At 36.2% G+C, this 17,656-nt stretch overlaps 1 protein-coding gene across 1 annotated transcript in view; it reads right to left on the bottom strand.

Annotated features, from left to right (window-relative positions):
• LOC116306675 (golgin subfamily A member 2) overlaps nucleotides 1-17,134 on the bottom strand; it is a 25,515-nt gene extending 8,381 nt beyond the window's left edge. The window contains exons 1-22 of the mRNA XM_089025008.1: nucleotides 17,068-17,134; nucleotides 16,830-16,976; nucleotides 15,307-15,359; nucleotides 14,267-14,368; nucleotides 14,113-14,146; nucleotides 13,502-13,531; nucleotides 12,928-12,981; nucleotides 12,615-12,695; nucleotides 11,982-12,020; nucleotides 11,698-11,760; nucleotides 11,017-11,110; nucleotides 10,754-10,860; nucleotides 10,447-10,566; nucleotides 9,445-9,525; nucleotides 8,699-8,788; nucleotides 5,934-6,041; nucleotides 5,072-5,159; nucleotides 4,447-4,562; nucleotides 3,593-3,618; nucleotides 2,349-2,474; nucleotides 1,444-1,510; nucleotides 380-493 (exon numbers count right to left, since the gene is read on the bottom strand). Coding sequence (XP_088881134.1) covers nucleotides 380-493; nucleotides 1,444-1,510; nucleotides 2,349-2,474; nucleotides 3,593-3,618; nucleotides 4,447-4,562; nucleotides 5,072-5,159; nucleotides 5,934-6,041; nucleotides 8,699-8,788; nucleotides 9,445-9,525; nucleotides 10,447-10,566; nucleotides 10,754-10,860; nucleotides 11,017-11,110; nucleotides 11,698-11,760; nucleotides 11,982-12,020; nucleotides 12,615-12,695; nucleotides 12,928-12,981; nucleotides 13,502-13,531; nucleotides 14,113-14,146; nucleotides 14,267-14,368; nucleotides 15,307-15,359; nucleotides 16,830-16,976; nucleotides 17,068-17,115 — 1,788 coding nt within the window. The 5' untranslated portion in view covers nucleotides 17,116-17,134. The remainder of the gene's footprint in view (nucleotides 1-379; nucleotides 494-1,443; nucleotides 1,511-2,348; nucleotides 2,475-3,592; nucleotides 3,619-4,446; nucleotides 4,563-5,071; nucleotides 5,160-5,933; nucleotides 6,042-8,698; nucleotides 8,789-9,444; nucleotides 9,526-10,446; nucleotides 10,567-10,753; nucleotides 10,861-11,016; nucleotides 11,111-11,697; nucleotides 11,761-11,981; nucleotides 12,021-12,614; nucleotides 12,696-12,927; nucleotides 12,982-13,501; nucleotides 13,532-14,112; nucleotides 14,147-14,266; nucleotides 14,369-15,306; nucleotides 15,360-16,829; nucleotides 16,977-17,067) is intronic.
• Between the last annotated feature and the right edge of the window lie 522 nt (nucleotides 17,135-17,656).

The following is a 17,656-nucleotide window of genomic DNA, read 5'->3' on the forward strand; positions in this document are numbered from 1 at the left end:
CTTTTTATTTGTTATAGCAGGCTGATTATTTTGGCAGCTTTCGCTGATGTGTGTCTGCTTTCACTCACACTCACTACCACGACATTCTATATTTACAATATACAACACTCGACTCACATGTTGATTTTTACGGAGGGAGGAAACCGGAGAAAAACCCTCGTGGCAAGGGAGAGTGAGAACAACACATCAAACTCATGCTGACACTATCTACGCTCGATTCCTTAGAGAAACAGCGAATTGGACATTCGAATTAAAATGTTGATAAAAACTGAGGGAAAATAGGTGAACATCTATTTCCACAATGAAACCCTCAGTTTTGGTGTGTTTGAACTTCACGTCTTGTGATTGTCTCACTAAGAGCGGCTCTTCTGATACTGACCTTGTCTTTTGTTTCTTCCAATTCCACAGCAGTCTCACTCAGTTTTATCGCCAATTCTCTAGATACGTGTTTCTCGGTTTCAATCTGAGTCGCCAGCTCCATGTTGTCATTCGTCTGTCCCGAGAAAGAAAGACACAAAAAGATCACTCAGTACGAGGAAAAATACAAAAAATTGTGTTTTCAACGTTATCTTTCTGATCTTTAACTTGAAAGATCAGTCATGTAAATATTCCAGCTTAGTTCAAAATACTACGATTAGACCCTAGCAGGTACTACCCGTTAGATAGGAGGTTATTATGGAGGTTATTATGGAACAAAAGATACCCCGAACCCCTCCCCTACTGCTTGATCATGTTACTTGGAGGGGTTTTGCGGAGGGAGAAACTGGGAGAACCCGGAAAAAACCTTGAATCAAGGGAGAGATCTAACAAATAAAAAAATAAATGAGTAAAATAAATAAACAAACAAACAAACAAATAAATGAATGAATAAATATATAAATAATTAAATAAATAAACAAATAAATAAATAAATAATTAATTAATTAAATAAATGAATGAATAAATATATAAATAATTAAATAAATAAACAAATAAATAAATAAATGAATGAATGAATAAATAAATGAATGAATAAGGAGGACTTGAACCCAGGTCGCATTGGTGAGAAATGAGCGCTAGATAACCGTCACGCCACCCATGCTTCCCAAATTCTCCTTACGTGTGATGCTGATTCCAAAGATTAAACCCCAGACCCATTGAATGCACCACTGCTACCCCACCCTAGACTTTTGATTCCCTTGTTTCTTATCACATGCATTTCTCATCTCTGCTTTGCTTCAGACATACCAACGAATTTTTCAGTCGGCGAGATAAATCATAACGAGCAAATCTGTCAAAATTGGCGGTATTTTTGGCGCGAAACCCAAATCATGACTCTGTAGGCCGAATTTTTAAAAATTCTGTTTACTCGTTTTATCGGACAAATAAGCATAATTCGAAACTCTTAGGTTATAAGAGCCTGACAGAAACCTTCCTTCTTTCAACGCGGTATTTTGTCCTTACCAATTTTACGAATCGGTCTTCAATCTGTTCAAGTTTTTCTTTCAATTCTTTATTTTGCTTCAAAGCTCTGTGATGGAAAAATCTCAGCATTAGGACTTCAGATAAGTCTATGCACCTTCCCTTCCCTCTACATTTTCCTTCCGATTTCTGTTTTCTTTCTATTCTCTATTTTCTATCACCCTCCTCTCTCTCTATATTCTCTCCAGTACCAATATACTTATCACCCTCCCCTCCCTCTCACCTGCTTATAGTTTCTTTATCCCCCTGTACGCTTTCCAGTACCAATATACTTATCATCCTCCCCTTCCTCTCACCTGCTTATAGTTTCTTTATCACCCTGTACACTTTCCAGTACCAATATACTTATCACCCTCCCCTCCCTTCTTACTTGCTTATAGTTTCTTTATCACCCTGTACACTTTCCAGTAACGATATGTTACTCACCCTCCCCTCCCTTCTAACCTGCTTATAGTTTCTTTATCACCCTGTACACTTTCCAGTGACGATATTTTACTCACCCTCCCTTCCCTTCTAACCTGCTTATAGTTTCTTTATCACCCTGTACACTTTCCAGTGACGATATTTTACTCACCCTCCCTTCCCTTCTAACCTGCTTATAGTTTCTTTATCACCCTGTACACTCTCCAGTAATGATATGTTACTCACCCTCCTCTCGCTTCTAACCTGCTTATAGTTTCTTTATCACCCTGTACACTTTCCAGTTACGATATTTTACTCACCCTCCCCTCCCTTCTAACCTGCTTATAGTTTCTTTATCCTCCTGTACACTCTCCAATAACGTTATTCTACTCACCCTCCCCTCCCTTCTAACCTGCTTATAGTTTCTTTATCACCCTGTACACTCTCCAGTAATGATATTCTACTCACCCTCCCCTCCCTCTCACCTGCTTATAGTTTCTTTATCACCCTGTACACTTTCCAGTAACGATGCTTTATCTGCTGCATCTTCTTCCAGTCTTCTTAAATTGATTTCAAGTTCATGGATTTGATGCACATACCGATTTTCTTCCCTAAGGAAACAATCAAAAAGAACAACTTTAACATATATTAGATATAAGTGTTTTGACACAAATAAACTAAAAATCTATGCACAACAACTACAATTCTTCCCAATCATAAATGTGAAATTGTACAATTTGCTATGTTGACAAAATGGTTCTGGTGAACGTCAATCAACGTGCTTCCATGTCAATGTTGGAAAACACAAAGGGCACATGCTTATAGAATGTCGTGGATACGCCTTGTCAATGTTGGAAAACACAAAGGGCACATGCCTATAGAATGTCGTGGATACGCCTTGTCAATGTTGGAAAACACAAAGGGCACATGCCTATAGAATGTCGTGGATACGCCTTGTCAATGTTGGAAAACACAAAGGGCACATGCCTATGGAATGTCGTGGATACGCATTGTCAATGTTGGAAAACACAAAGGGCACATGCCTATAGAATGTCGTGGATACGCCTTGTCAATGTTGGAAAACACAAAGGGCACATGCCTATAGAATGTCGTGGATACGCCTTGTCAATGTTGGAAAACACAAAGGGCACATGCCTATAGAATGTCGTGGATACGCCTTGTCAATGTTGGAAAACACAAAGGGCACATGCCTATAGAATGTCGTGGATACGCCTTGTCAGTGTTGGAAAACACAAAGGGCATATGCCTATAGAATGTCGTGGATACGCCTTGTCAATGTTGGAAAACACAAAGGGCACATGCCTATGGAATGTCGTGGATACGCCTTGATTGACATCCACTAAAACACACTCCATCGTGATGGAAATTAAATTGTATAGTTCATGATCATGAGTAGAGACACTAGGTATAGAAGACTTGCCTCTCGCTTTTGTATGTTCGATTTTGGTTAACAGGGGCGTAAGGAGGTCTCCCTCATGGTGGAATTGGATGGGGGGGGGGGGGGGGGGGCAATGTAACTATTTTCCTGACAAAACACATGCTTTAGCGTCTCATCTTTAGTTCCCGCTACATCCACAGCTTATTAAGCAAAAACGTTTTTTGGGGGGCCTTTGTCCCCTTGCCGCACCACTATTGGATAACTCATGCAATTCACAATATGTGTTTTTTTTAGGGTAAAGTAAAATTGAAATAGATTCTAACAACTTACTTTGCAAGCTTGGCATTCTTTTGGACCTACAATATAGATAATTTAGAAAAAGATCAAAATCTATAAACTGACATGGATTTACTTGTGCCAGTTTTCATAATGAAAATATAAGGACTCAGATGTATGTTGTTGTTTATGGCCCTTTACTGTAACAGACATTGGTAGTGTGACCCCTAGACCGAGGGCATAGGGTTCAACACTCATATTCAACCATCCATCTATTCTTATCACCTGAGGAGCACTAGCGTACCCCAACCCCACTTTTTGGGCTTGACTTAGCATTTCATGATATTAAGTATGTACACGTAATTAGACACGGATAGATGGACAAGATAGACAAAGAAAAATATACAGCAAAAGCTTCAAGTGAATGTCCATAGGGCTTTCAGAATCTTTTACAATAATAATAATAAATTTAATCTTTAAAGAGGAAGCCTAAATCACAAAGTGGTTTTCATTAGCTAAGGGCCCTTTTAAGGTCATGAGTCTGAAGTAGCTGGCTGTGATTTGGTACAAGGAACAGAAGGTACTGTACACTTTTATAGAAAAGAAAAAGTAACTGGCAGTTAACTTCAAAACAATTGACCTCCTCGGTTTGGGTACACCACGTGTCATTCCCTTGTGAATAAGATTATTTGTTGGAGTTGTATCCATATTCATGTGTTTTCTCATGTGCAACTGAGCGCAACCATTAAACAAAGAAAAAATACTCTAGGGAATGACGTGGTTTGAAATGGGACAACATTACGCCCCAGCTGAGGAGGTCTATTGTCGGAACTTCAGTTACCGCTTGCTCATTCTGAATGCCCTGGACCAATGAAAGGTCTATTTTTTTGGGTCTTTTAGCGACAGACCTCATTTTGTAGATGGTCTATCAGCTGCTGTTTTTCTTGTGTTAGCTTCTCAATATGTGCTGCTGCCATGGAGGAGGTTTCTTGGATTTGAAAAGCATCTTCATCTTGGGTATTCGCTAGAAGAAGTATGAAAAGCCATTGGTTTTTATAAGATGATTGAAAATTGTCTTATTTCACTAGGGGAGTGAGCTATGCATGACGACACTAATTGATGGTGTTCAACCATTCCCAAGAGAATTAAAAAACAAAAGACACGGTGGCCATGTTGGAGGATATAACAAAAGAATTCATTGACAATTCTTTTGTTAAGTTCCTCCAACATGGCCACCGTGAAAACCATTAATAGAGGCTGCATAGGAGACTACAATATATTTCACTATAACGTCACAGCTTGTTTTTACTACTGTTATCATTGAAGTGTGACTCGTTTGCAGACTGTAGTACATTGTAATTCTTTCAATGACCGACAATCGACAAAGAACCACAATAAAAAATGCAATATCTAGAGGAATATTTTGGGACTGAATTAAAGTTTTTTATTTGAGCTAATCCTCTAGAATCTCAAAGTTAACCATACCAAACCATACTTATCAGAATCTAAACATGCTACAGTACTCACACTCACCTAATTGTGTCTGTAAACTGTGTACAGTTTCTTGCAATGTCAGTTCCTTGTTCTCCAAGTCTTTGTTCTCTTGCTCTAAAGCATCAATCTGTATGTGTAGCAAAACAAAGTTTTCTTTACACGATCATGTTTAATGTTTTTCTCTTCTCCTACTCTGTATCAATAGACCCTTGTCAAAATTATTGCGCATGTTATGAAACAAGAAAACCATTTTGAAAAGGGTCCATAAAGGATATTATAATGATTGTAGAATTGCATTTTTAAATGAATGCTTGTTAAGGGCAATTAACAAGCATTCATTTAAAATCAATGATAGCCTTCAAAAACATATTTGCTACAACTTATACAGAACACTTTCTCCCCTAAAACTGATACTGAATTACAGCATGTATACCTAACATGCCATAACGATAAAAAAGCTTCCTATTCTCAAAACATTACATGGCTAGAATAAGGTTGGTAATGGAAAATCAGGGTTTTTATCAAATTTTGAAATGAAGAAGGTCATGAAGTACAGTAGCTGGAAATTCCAGGGGGACCAATTTTTAAATTACTGAGCTACTGTATTGATGGTTGTTTAAGCTGGAAAATTTTGCCCATTTACCAGTCACAGCATTTTCCAATCACCTACCCTTAATGAAACCCCTGACAACACTTGAACTATTAATGCATTGTAGAGTATATTTTCATGAGAGAAATAATAATAAAAAATAATATTTATATTATAGAGCATCCTAAATCCTTGATGTGCTTTACAAGAAACAATACAATATTATAATTATATGACAAAAAATAAATTAAAAATACTATATTACTCTATGGTTTTATCTATTAATAGTATATTCTGACCATTACACTGTACCTGTTCCTTCAAGGATCGTATTTGCTGCTCAAAGTGATCAACTTCATCTGTGTGTCTTTGCCGTAGTTCTTCATTATCTAATTCATATCTTTTTAAGGACTTTGAAATCTTTGAGAGAGAAATTCAAATAATTAATATTATATATGGCATGCAGCATTGTCTCAGCATGAAATTGACCAATGAACCAATCACAGCAAGTTATGTTGCTAATCCAATCATACTGCATGGAAGTACATTACAGCACCATGATAACAGTATATGTCTATACAATGAACCAATCACAGCCTGTTATATTGCTTATAATACACTCAACAAAATTACTTGATCCTGATTGGACAAAAGAAGTACAATTAAATCCAAAATTGTACTCTGTAGAGTCCCAATTACTGTACATGTAAGTTGCTCAATTTTGTTGAGTGTATCATAAACAAAAAATCGCACAATCTTCTTGTACAATTCGGAATTTATAGGTACTCGTGATGTTTTGAACGTTTTCAAAATTGGACAAGCCTTTACTAGGCAAGTCCAATTTGAGAACTTTCAAAACACTCAAACATCACTTGTACCTACTTTATAAATTCCAAATATTGTACTTGAGATCCTGCGATTTCCTATACTTATTTAATCGATAATGCATGGGTGTACAGTATGGTAACCGGTCATGACGCCCCCTTGTCATGACGCCCCCAGCCATGACGCCCCCACGTCTACCATGACGCCCCCTGTCTGTACTACCATGACGCCCCCAGCGTAAACCATGACGCCCCTAGTCTCTATTAACACTTATTTAATAAGAAGTTTAACGATAATAATATGGCGATACGAACCCGTGTAAATCGAAAACTATTGGAGTTGTTTCATGATCATTACGGTTTTAAATAACTCGTTTCTACGCTTCGCGTATCCACGAGTTAAAAACGATACCTACAAGCTGGCGAACACTAAATCTCTGTAGTTAAGCGATGTACTTCTTGAATTTTGTCATTAATAGTTAGTTCCAGAACATGATATAGCTGAATTAGGAGTTAAAGAACATCATTCAGATGCATTAGGAATCCAACCATAATTCTAAGACATGTTCATCGATCAAAACTTTTATTTCGTGCGATCAAGTCACGCTGTTGTTACGAAGGACTCTCAACACGGCCCGTGATCAACATTTCGGAATGCCTTTTATCAGCACGAGAAACCTATAAAAAATTCTTCATATTTAAAGAACATCATTTCGGTGCATTTGGAGTTCTAGAACATCATTTTGCAAAGAACATTAAAACTTTTTTGTAAGGATTTTGAGACACGCACCTTTGTGTTTTAATTTTGTCATTTACACAAAATAGATAAATATGTCTATTTCCATAGCTTTTTCAAGTGATTTCAGCAATTGCTGGGAAAACCAAAATATTTCTTTAAGGCATCTGTTTACAGAAAAGGTTTTGAAATTATGAACGGAAAGTTGAATAAACTCAACCTCGGAAGTAAATTAGACGGTGAGTCGACGAATCGAAAGTGACACCTCGCTGTATTCCCGGGTGTATTACAAACGCGATGCGTCACGTCAACGTATCACGTTTGCATTTAGATTACAGTAATATCATAGTTAAATAGTTAACTATGATAATACGGTATGCTCTTTTGATTTATTTTCCATTTTGTAGCACTAGAATATCATTTTAATATGAACTCTGAAATTTATCTGTAATGATTGTTTTTGAGACGCGGTTTGTGTTTCGCGTCACCAAGCGAAGACTTCAAACGCGGAGGAGTTGTGTGACAACAACAGTGTAATGACTTGAATATGGCAAACTACCCGATTTATTGTGAGCAATCTTTGCTTGCTTTCCGAAATACTTATTAAAAACACACATTTTCTCCTCCAAGAAAGTTTATATGAATAAGGAGGCTATTAAAATAGAAGAAACGTTACGAATGAGTCAAAAACTTTAGACGCGTACGAGTTGCTGTGACGACAAACCCAGCAGTGAAAAGACTTGTAAAGTGAAAACGGCAATTTACCCGATTTTCGTAAGAAATCTTTGCTGATTTACCAAAATATTTAGCAAAAACACACATGTTTCAAAATTACGAATAAGTCAAAAACTTCCTACGCCAAAGAACTATTAGGTTACGAGTCTGCGAACTACAACTGCTGAAAACAACTCGTTCGTTCGAAAACAACTCGTTATTCGTTCGTGCATAGTTAATGGTCGTGTCAAAGGTTTTGATTCTTTCGCAATGTTTTTCTTACTTTATTCACCAGCACTCTCTTTCTTTTGTGGTATATTTTCAGTGTCAAACTTTTTGGAGAAAGGTTTCAGAAGTTATGCTTAAGCGAAACAATAATACGAAAGATCACTAGCGTTCTTACGGCAACTACGGCGTACTAACTTAAATTACGAATTATTTATTGGACTTACGAAATTTTGTTGTCAACTTTTTTCCTTTTGGTTATTTTTTTGTTGTTTTTGGATTTATACTATGAAATATTGTTAAACTTCTCATTAAGTAAGTGTTAATAGAGACTAGGGGCGTCATGGTTTACGCTGGGGGCGTCATGGTAGTACAGACTGGGGGCGTCATGGTATACGTGGGGGCGTCATGGCTGGGGGCGTCATGGCTGGGGGCGTCATGGCAAGGGGGCGTCATGACCGTAAACCTACAGTATACAGCACCATAAAATAATATGTATACAGCACCATAATGGTATTCCAAACATGCATCTTTCACAATGATTACAAGAAAACTGCCATATTAGTTGTACACTGTACCTGTTCTAATTTCATCTCTAATGTTGTTTTTTCTTGTTGTAGTTGCTGAACAAGGGACTGTGTGGCAATAGCATTAGAATCGGTTGACAGCTGACATGGTAGAAGAAAAAAGAATTTATATCAATATTATTATTATTATTTTCATTTTTAATAAGTATCACAATAGACCATTTTTCTTATGATCAAAACCACTGTGGCCTAAAATAAAGCTTCATTTACTCAGGGTTAGCAGCATTTTGGCATTAAAATATTCGCCAATACCAACAGTAAGGTGGCATGGGTGGCATGGGTGGCGTAGTGGTTTACCGCTCGCCTCTTACCACTGTGGTCCGGGTTCGAGCCCTGGCTCAGACTGGATCATACGTGAGTTGAGTTTGTTTGTTGTGTTGTTCTTTCCCTTGCCACGAGCATTTTCTCCGGGATCTCCGGTTTCCTCCCCCCGTAAAAAGCAACATGTGAGTTGAGTGTTGTATGTTGTAAATAAAGAATGTAGTGGTAGTGCGTGTGGAGGAAACCTCACGGAAGAGCCCTGCATGGGGAGTAGTGGTTGTAAAATATAAGTATATAAGTATAAGTATAAGGTATAGAATGTGCAACTTCAACAGTACAAATACTTTGAAATTCAACAGCCCTTCACTGGAACTTCATGAAATATCATACCTTACACAAAATCAAGGCCATACCCTGACGAGCAACGGAGAATCAATTGAATTTAATATCATACAGCTATAAGATTAATATCATACCTGTTGTACAATGAGTTCTGCTTGTTTGAGCTTAAAACTCAACTCTTCTGAAGACTTTTCAAATTCATTATATTCAGAAACCTGTCATGAAAGAAGATGCAACGGTGAGATTCATTTGACATTTTTTTCCAGTTCGGTATCCTTAAGATTGTGTGTTCTCATTGATTGTTGAAGCAGGTACTGTAGCATTTTCTACATGTAACTGACAGCAGAACTCTGGTATCCTGGCTGCTTGGGCTATCAACGCTTGTGTACATGGATTGATAAACAACAAAAAGTGGGGGAAAAAAAAAATTATAAGTTATTAACTGTCCTAAAGTCAGTCCGCATAGGGGAAAACTCTGTCCTTGCCATAATCACCTTGGCCCATATATTCAAGACCTCTAGTAATTTTTTCCTTAATTAACCTCCTGACCGGTAAACGACTTCTATGTATTTTCCTATGAAATCAAGTGACCATTGGCTAAAGCTGATGTTATGCACAATTAGCAACAACGATTTTTCAAGATACCCTGGTGCGTGAAAATTGATGCCATGTAACATGCCGTGTACAACGATCTTAAGATCCAGCTACTGTAAGTGTTTAAAAAAATTTTCGATTCAGCTTCAAAAACATAATTTTTTGCAACTTGATTCGTGTAACATGTTCATCAACGATTTTTTGCAAAACACATACCCAAAATGCAGTTTGATACTCTCATAGAAGTGAGGCCATGTCAACAAAAAAGGTGGCAGCTTGGACAGAGGACTGAGGACAATGTTGTTACTTTTAAAAATGTTTAAAAATCGTCCTGTCCAAGGTGATTATGGCCATGATGATTTTCGAATGAATGTTGTGCGAAAAGTTGACCTGTGTAACGTGTACATTAAAAATTGATGAGCCATATATCGCGAAAAATTGTGGTTGCAAATCGTCCCGTGTAACATCATTTTAATGCAGTATTATTGATATTGTTTATGAAATACACTCTTCATGTAACTAACTTATACACACATATATACCTTTGCATCAAGTTTAACCTTGAGTTCTTCATTCTGTTGTAACAGTTCTTCTTTTTCTTTGTTGTAGGTGTAGTTAGCTGTTTGACTTTTGTCTCTCTCTTGTCTTACATGATGAAAATCCTTCAATAAAACAGACACCCAACAAAACAAAAATAAATAGAGGTTACCGATTGGGTACATGTACATGGGTGTGGCTTACAGTGTTAACATGAAAATAGACCTTTCCGATTTCACTGGACTTGTCATGTTGAAAGAATAAAAGAATCAAGTTCAGTCTCAACTTTAGTCTACAATACCCATTTCTTACCTCTTTATATTTTTCTAAGTTTGCTGAGAGATTTGCATTGTTTTTCTCAAGTTCAACAATCTTCTGTCGGACTGCCTGCAGTCTACCAGTGAGTTCACTATTCTCACCTATAAATCAATGATAAGCATTAATCATTAATAGTGTCATTAATAGATAATATCATTCGTAATAAGTGAATTACTATTGTCACCTATGAGTTAATAATAATCATTAACTGTTGATAAATAATTTAAATTACGTATTCTCAATAATTTAGTACTTACTTTCTTTGTTCACACATTTTCTCTGTAGTTGGGACAAGGAACTTTGTAACTCTTGTTTTTCACTAACAAGAATACCAATTGTTTGTATATGAACCTACGAACGTAAATTAAACAATCAGCAATGCAGCTTTTGTACAGCAGTGGCAAGCCTGTGTCACATCCAGAATTTTCTTCGTAAATACTTATTCGAAAAAAAAGGCCGGATGGAATGCTGGCTAAGAAGTGGCCAGAGCTGACAATGATTGGTGATGATAAAGATTTTATGTTGATCATTGATGAAGTTGTTGGTTAAGGATAATGACGATGATGGTGATGAAGTAACTCTATTCAACCGAAGTTACGTGAATTATTTCAGAGAGTTTTTCTAAGTAATTTAAAAAGCTTGCTGATCCTGTGTTATCAGGTTTAAAAAAACTTAGCTATACATGTACCTCATGCTTTTATGCCTGTTAAAACACTCCTGCTCACTTCCTTAACACTACAAAGATGACAAATGTATATACTATATGAAGCTGTACACTTGTTTGTGGCTGTAACTTATCGTTTAACAAGCAAACAGCTGTTTTCAAAAAGTTAATTTTGTTTCACAAGACCAACAAAAATACTTGACCATAAGTGTAGTAACATAAAATGTAATAAAACAGTACCAATAAAACAGAGTGTTTTGAAGATACACCATACCTCTAGTTGTTCCTTTAATGATCTTTGTTCTAATAACTGTCTGTTTGCTAGCTCTGTTCTTTCCTGAAAATGTTGCAACCAAAATTATAATAGTTTAAACCTAATGTAGTCACAATTTTATCTACAGCTGTATACATGTAGTGCGCCCCCATGCACGTACAGTACTGCTGAAAAGAGTTTGACTACTGGGAAGGTGGGTGAGTGGAGGAGGGAGGAGGAAGGAGGGGGGGGGGGTATAGTGCCTTGATTGGGACAAATTGCTCACGACTAAAATAAGTACTCACTCTTTTGATTTGGTCTTGAAATTGAAGTATTTGTTTTCTCTAGAAATGAAAAATACAATTATGAGTTAAAATTTTGACAGTTAGACACATTGCTCAAGGTCACAACAAAATGGACAGGGTCATGCAAATAATTATTGATATTACTTCTACAAATAACAAATGGCACAATCATAATCCCAGGGGGTGTACTTGGGTGGGTAACATGACTGGGGAGGTCCGACATATTTTTTTGGGCTGATAATATTTCGTTCCCAGTATTTTTTTGGGTCAAGAGACCAGCCACTTATTTTTTTAGGGTCTCGAAATGAAACCCGTATTTTTTTGGGTCCTCACATCCCATGTGTTCGATTTTTGTATCAGAAAATTATTTGTTTGATTTTATTTCCAGCAAGGCAGTGAGTGAGTTCCGTAACTGAATTCAATAAATCACTTTTGAAGTATTTATAAGTCTTGTATTTTTTAGGGTCAGAAATTTGGATGCCATGTATTTTTTTGGGTGTAAAATTTCAGGTTTGAGTATTTTTTTGGGGTTGCAATATGAAATCCCGTCGGACCCCCCTGTCATGTTACCCACCTGAGTACACCCCTGGATACATAATGCAGGTACTGATAAACACTCATTTAGTTGAATACCTGTTCATTGACTTGATTGTTAAGCTGTTCATTTGTTCTCTTGTAAGACTGCAAGGTTTCTTCAAGTTCATGATTATGAGCCTACAGTAAACATGTATTATAATATGATAAGAAAAGTATTTAAAATATGTCATATTATATATGTAAACAATACAGTTCCTGGTAAATTGGGACACTGTCAAAGCCAAGACAGTTCTATATATGATTAGATCTTACATGTAGATCGTACTGTTGATTCTATATTGTAATGACTGGGCTTCCTCTTGTAGGGTAACCACAGGGATCCAAATCATTTAAATCTCTAATAACTAACCTCTAGAGCTTCTATTTCATTTATCACTGGATCTTCACCATTTGTCAGGAAATCCTACAAGAAAATAATCACAAATTTATTCAAAATCCCACAGTATCCCAATATTCTCATTAGAACCCTTGGTTGAGGGAGGGAGGGGGTATACATCAAGGGACAGAGCAGGATACTTTATTTTACAAGGGTAAAAAACATCAGCTATGTTATATATGAACATAAGTTAGTTAAAATTTAAAATTGTTTTACATGTTTACTGTGTGGGGAGTGAATGAATAAATGGATGGGTGGGTGGATGGATGGATGGACGGATGGATGAATGCTCCTGCTTGTAACAGATTGATTATTGCTTCAACCATGCATTGGGATGGTCAGCATTGTTCTTTGGTTTTCTTGAAATTATATTTATATTGGACTACAGATGGAGCTCCTTTTTTTCCAGGAAAGAAGTAAAGCCATGGAAAGTCATCATTATGGCATTCATAAATGACTGACCTTTACCATAAAACTGTGAAACGTAGTCAGTTCTTATAAGGCTAATGTGGGAACATGCAGAATGAAATTTTCATTCATACTGTACCTGATTTGTAAGTCCATTCAGCTGGTTACACTAAGAAAAAGAAAAGAAAAGGATATGTAATCAAATTAAGTAATGGTAGGTCTGATACCTTTGGTGGTGATGGTGGTTAGGAAAATGTTGATGATGGTGATGATTGTGATGATGATGATCACAATGGTTGTGGTGCAAGTGATGATAATGAAGGTGCTTATATGATGATGATGGTAGTGGTGATGATAAAGATGGTGACAGATAATAATGAAGGTGGTGGTGATGATGATGATGATGGTGGTGGTGATGATAAAGATGGTGACAGATAATAATGAAGGTGGTGGTGATGATGATGATGGTGGTGGTGATAAAGATGGTGACAGATAATAATGAAGGTGGTGATGATGATGATGGTGGTGGTGATGAAGATGGTGACAGTGATAATGATGTTGATGAAGAAGATGGTGATGTCGTGATATCTATCCTAGAGATATGAACTACTGTATGTTGCTTATTAGTTTGTTATTTTACATTATTCTTCGACAAAAATAAACTATTTACCTATTAAAACAATATTGTAAAGACACTCACTATCTACTGTATAACTAAAAAAAAGAAAATTAATATTTCAATCAACTTACAATCTGGCGAATCTTTTCTGCTGTGGATCCATTACTGAAAAAATACAATAGACAATGTAGATTAGTCTTCAGCATTCTCTGATCCTAAGACCCTTAATAAAACCTCGTGATCCATCTGAAAGCAGACTATACATAATAAAGCTTTGAACCTTACCGTCCATTGGATACAGGTGCTATTCTATCAACATGGTTTTCTGATATCACAGGAGGAAAGGTCTTTTCCTTTGGACTGGAATTATCTTTAATTTGTAAAGAACTGAAAGCAAGAGAAAGGACATGTACATATATCAAATAAATGAAAAGTGGTTACAGAAGAATGATCTATTTTCAAAGCACAACTTTTTTCTTGTTGATTTTCCATGTTTAGTAATTTTTTTCTTTTTTAAAGTCTTTCTTTACACATTATACAGTGTATACTGTAGCTATTTCAAAAAAATAGTCGAAGGTGCAAATGGCGATAATTGCTGATTGCATGACCAAAAGGAAGTGTGGGCATACTGTACTGTACATCTAAGCACAAATAGAGCGAAGTGCATGCAGTAAGGGACAGGACCATTAGATTTTTGAGAAGGGGGGGGGGGGGGTTGGGCAAAAACCAAAAATAAATTTGAGCACAGCTTTAGAGTGAAAAAAAATGTGCATAAGAATAGTGCCAGAAAAAAATTCCAAATTATCCCAAAAAAATTGCTGCACAGCCGTGAGCCATGAATAAAATTCCTGCACAAAATAAATTGCCTAACCCTCCCCCCCCCCAAAAAAAATCTAATGGTCCTTCGCTAAAACCATGAAATATTAAAAACAAAGACAATACTGACAAATACAGTAGTACTATTAATTTAGTGACTGATAGCTACCATCATTCAACCAGAACATTTATACACAAAAGACACAATATTGGTCTCTTGTGTATTTTTCTTTGTGTAATGAATGTGTAATCAGCTTTGTTTTTATTTCATGGTTTTACTGCATGCACTCTATAATAGAGGTGTTTTAAATGATTTTGTTGAATACAATTATAGTCGAATGAATAAATGAGAGAAAGGAAGGAAGGAAAGAAAAATAGAGGAACTGAAAAAGAGAAAGAAAAGGAAATTAATAAAGAGAAAATCAAGATATAGCTACAATAAAAGATAGAACGAATGAAGGAATGAATAATTCCAAGAAGGAAAAAATATTTTCCAAATGAGTACTCACTCCTCCAAAACTGTTTTTGTTGGGTTAGAGGATCCATTCAAATTTGATTCATCCTAAAAAAAATACAAACAAATGTAGAATATAAGAAACAAATTCTTTTGTTCACATTTTATCTATTTAATGATATAATACTAGTACTATCTATGCATTACCATGGCAACCAACACCCAATCATAGCAGTCCCTGAACAAAGCCATTACTAAATGCTCAGGTAACTAACTTATTGCTTAGCAACGGAATTTACTATTTAAAAAATTATCTATCTTGTTACAGTACAGATTAGACACGGCAAAATATGGAAATTTGTAGATTTCATTTGTACAGTTCATCCATCTTTTCAACATAGAACAAAATTATATTTGGTTACTCAATTTTAGTATGTAATCATGTTTTGCTGTTTTTAAGCACTTGTACAGAAATAATTAGGCATTGCATGATGCCAAGCTTTTATACAGGACTTTATCCATATGAAAATTGTACATCATAACTTCAAGTGAGTAAAGTAGAGTCACCACTTAAAGGTATTACCCTGTATAGGGTTCTCCAGTATTCTTCCCTGCAAAACTCAACAAGTTAAATTCAAATTTGATCCGTATGTACCCACACCCAGACGTTTTTAGGAATTGATAAAAAATTGTGGTGCATGTAGTAAACACCATAAACAAATAATAGCATGGCAGGGCTTAAAATAATGGCTCAATATTGGACAATGTCCGGCCAGAACTGGGGCTAACGTCCGGTCAAATCTTTGCCTCGGTGCTGGTCATTCTAACCAGTAACGTTGAGCCAGAAATGAGGCAAGACCCAGCTAAAACTAATATTTAGTCTGTGATCATGACTGGCATCTGATTGGTTGTTATTTAGCAGAAATACCACTTGTGATATCTTGCTCACACAGCTATTGAAATAAAACTGATGGTATTTGAAACTGTCATCTTTTCACGGTGTATAATTTACCCTAATATTACCTATAAATATCCACTAATCATAGACAAGTAAAACTTATTTTAAAACATATCAAATGAGCTTGAAAATTTGGGCATAAAATGAATAATGATAAAAAAATTTAAATCTGATGATTATGTTTACAAGGGAATCAAGTGCAAAATCACTTCTCTATGAAGCATCTGACTACAACTAAAACATTATACGATCGATTGACTTGGTGCATTTAACAAATAGCTAAGAAATATCAAGATTGATTCAAAATGGTTTACAATGTTCTCAGCCAACCAGAATTCGCCAAATATTATTTCATTTTAAACTGTAAATAAACCTTTTTTTAACAGGTTGATATTCTCAAGACTTTACTTCTCATAGTAAAATTCTTAAAACTAAGAACCTTTATAAGTTCTGTTCTCAGATTAAAAGATTTACGATATTTCAAATAATTGTAAAGTTTCGTAATGTTGTGATTTTGAAACGTGGAAGATGTACAGCTCGTCTTAGTTGAAACCATGAATTTAAGGCTTTCTTTAACAGCGATTGATTAATTCTCGCAAGACAAGTGTTGGACCACTTACCGGTGTATTTTCATGTCCTGTAGGAGCCTCAGCACTGGAATCGGAACCCGTAAAACTCAAATTCGTAGGTACAACATCAGTGTTTTTATGAGTCTTCTTCAAGGCTGAACTCGAAGATGGCGTCCGTTTTTGTTGAAATTTTTTCAGCTTTGAAACAAAAAACAACAAAATTAACAAAACAGAGCAAAAGAAGGATAGCTAAAGAAATTATCCAAATGTAAAGATAGTGGATTCGTACCCGTTTTCTGGCAGCAGCCAGTTTTTCTTCTCGTTCACTATCAGCCATTTTGGAGCGACATTTTGGTTTTGCCAACAAAGCTGAATAAATTAGCAGCCTCACTTCCATGCAGTCAGCTGATTGGGACTCAGGCTACCCTATGACTTTTATCCACTCGGTTAATATTATACACAGGGAGTTTTAGACATTTAAAGCCAAGAAGAAAAAGTTTCTAAAAAAGCTAAACTTTCATAAAAGGATTAAATTGTCATTAACTTACGGAATCCTATTCAATCTGTGATATAGCAGTCACTCACTTTGATCAGCCCAGGGGTTCGATGCTTTTATTGTAGATCAGCCCAGAGGTTGTTTAAGGGTTTAATCCAGACTCGTACCTAGTCGTCATTTGTTTCACGCTTTATGGGAACTCACTAAATCCTTCCCATCCATCCCATCAACCACAGCCTGAGATCAACAAGACAAGAGAAGCGACAGGGTACGAGTCTGGGTTTAATCTGTAAGTTAGCCGTGCCCTTACTTAGATCAACCCAGAGGTTGTTTTAGGGTTCACTCTGTGAGTTGGGAGAGGGTGGGGGCTGGCATTTTAAAA

Source organism: Actinia tenebrosa, unplaced genomic scaffold (assembly GCF_029948245.1).
Source record: "Actinia tenebrosa isolate PJP-AT-01 unplaced genomic scaffold, QUT_ActTen_1.0 PGA_scaffold9__36_contigs__length_13948895, whole genome shotgun sequence".
Taxonomy (NCBI): domain Eukaryota; kingdom Metazoa; phylum Cnidaria; class Anthozoa; order Actiniaria; family Actiniidae; genus Actinia; species Actinia tenebrosa.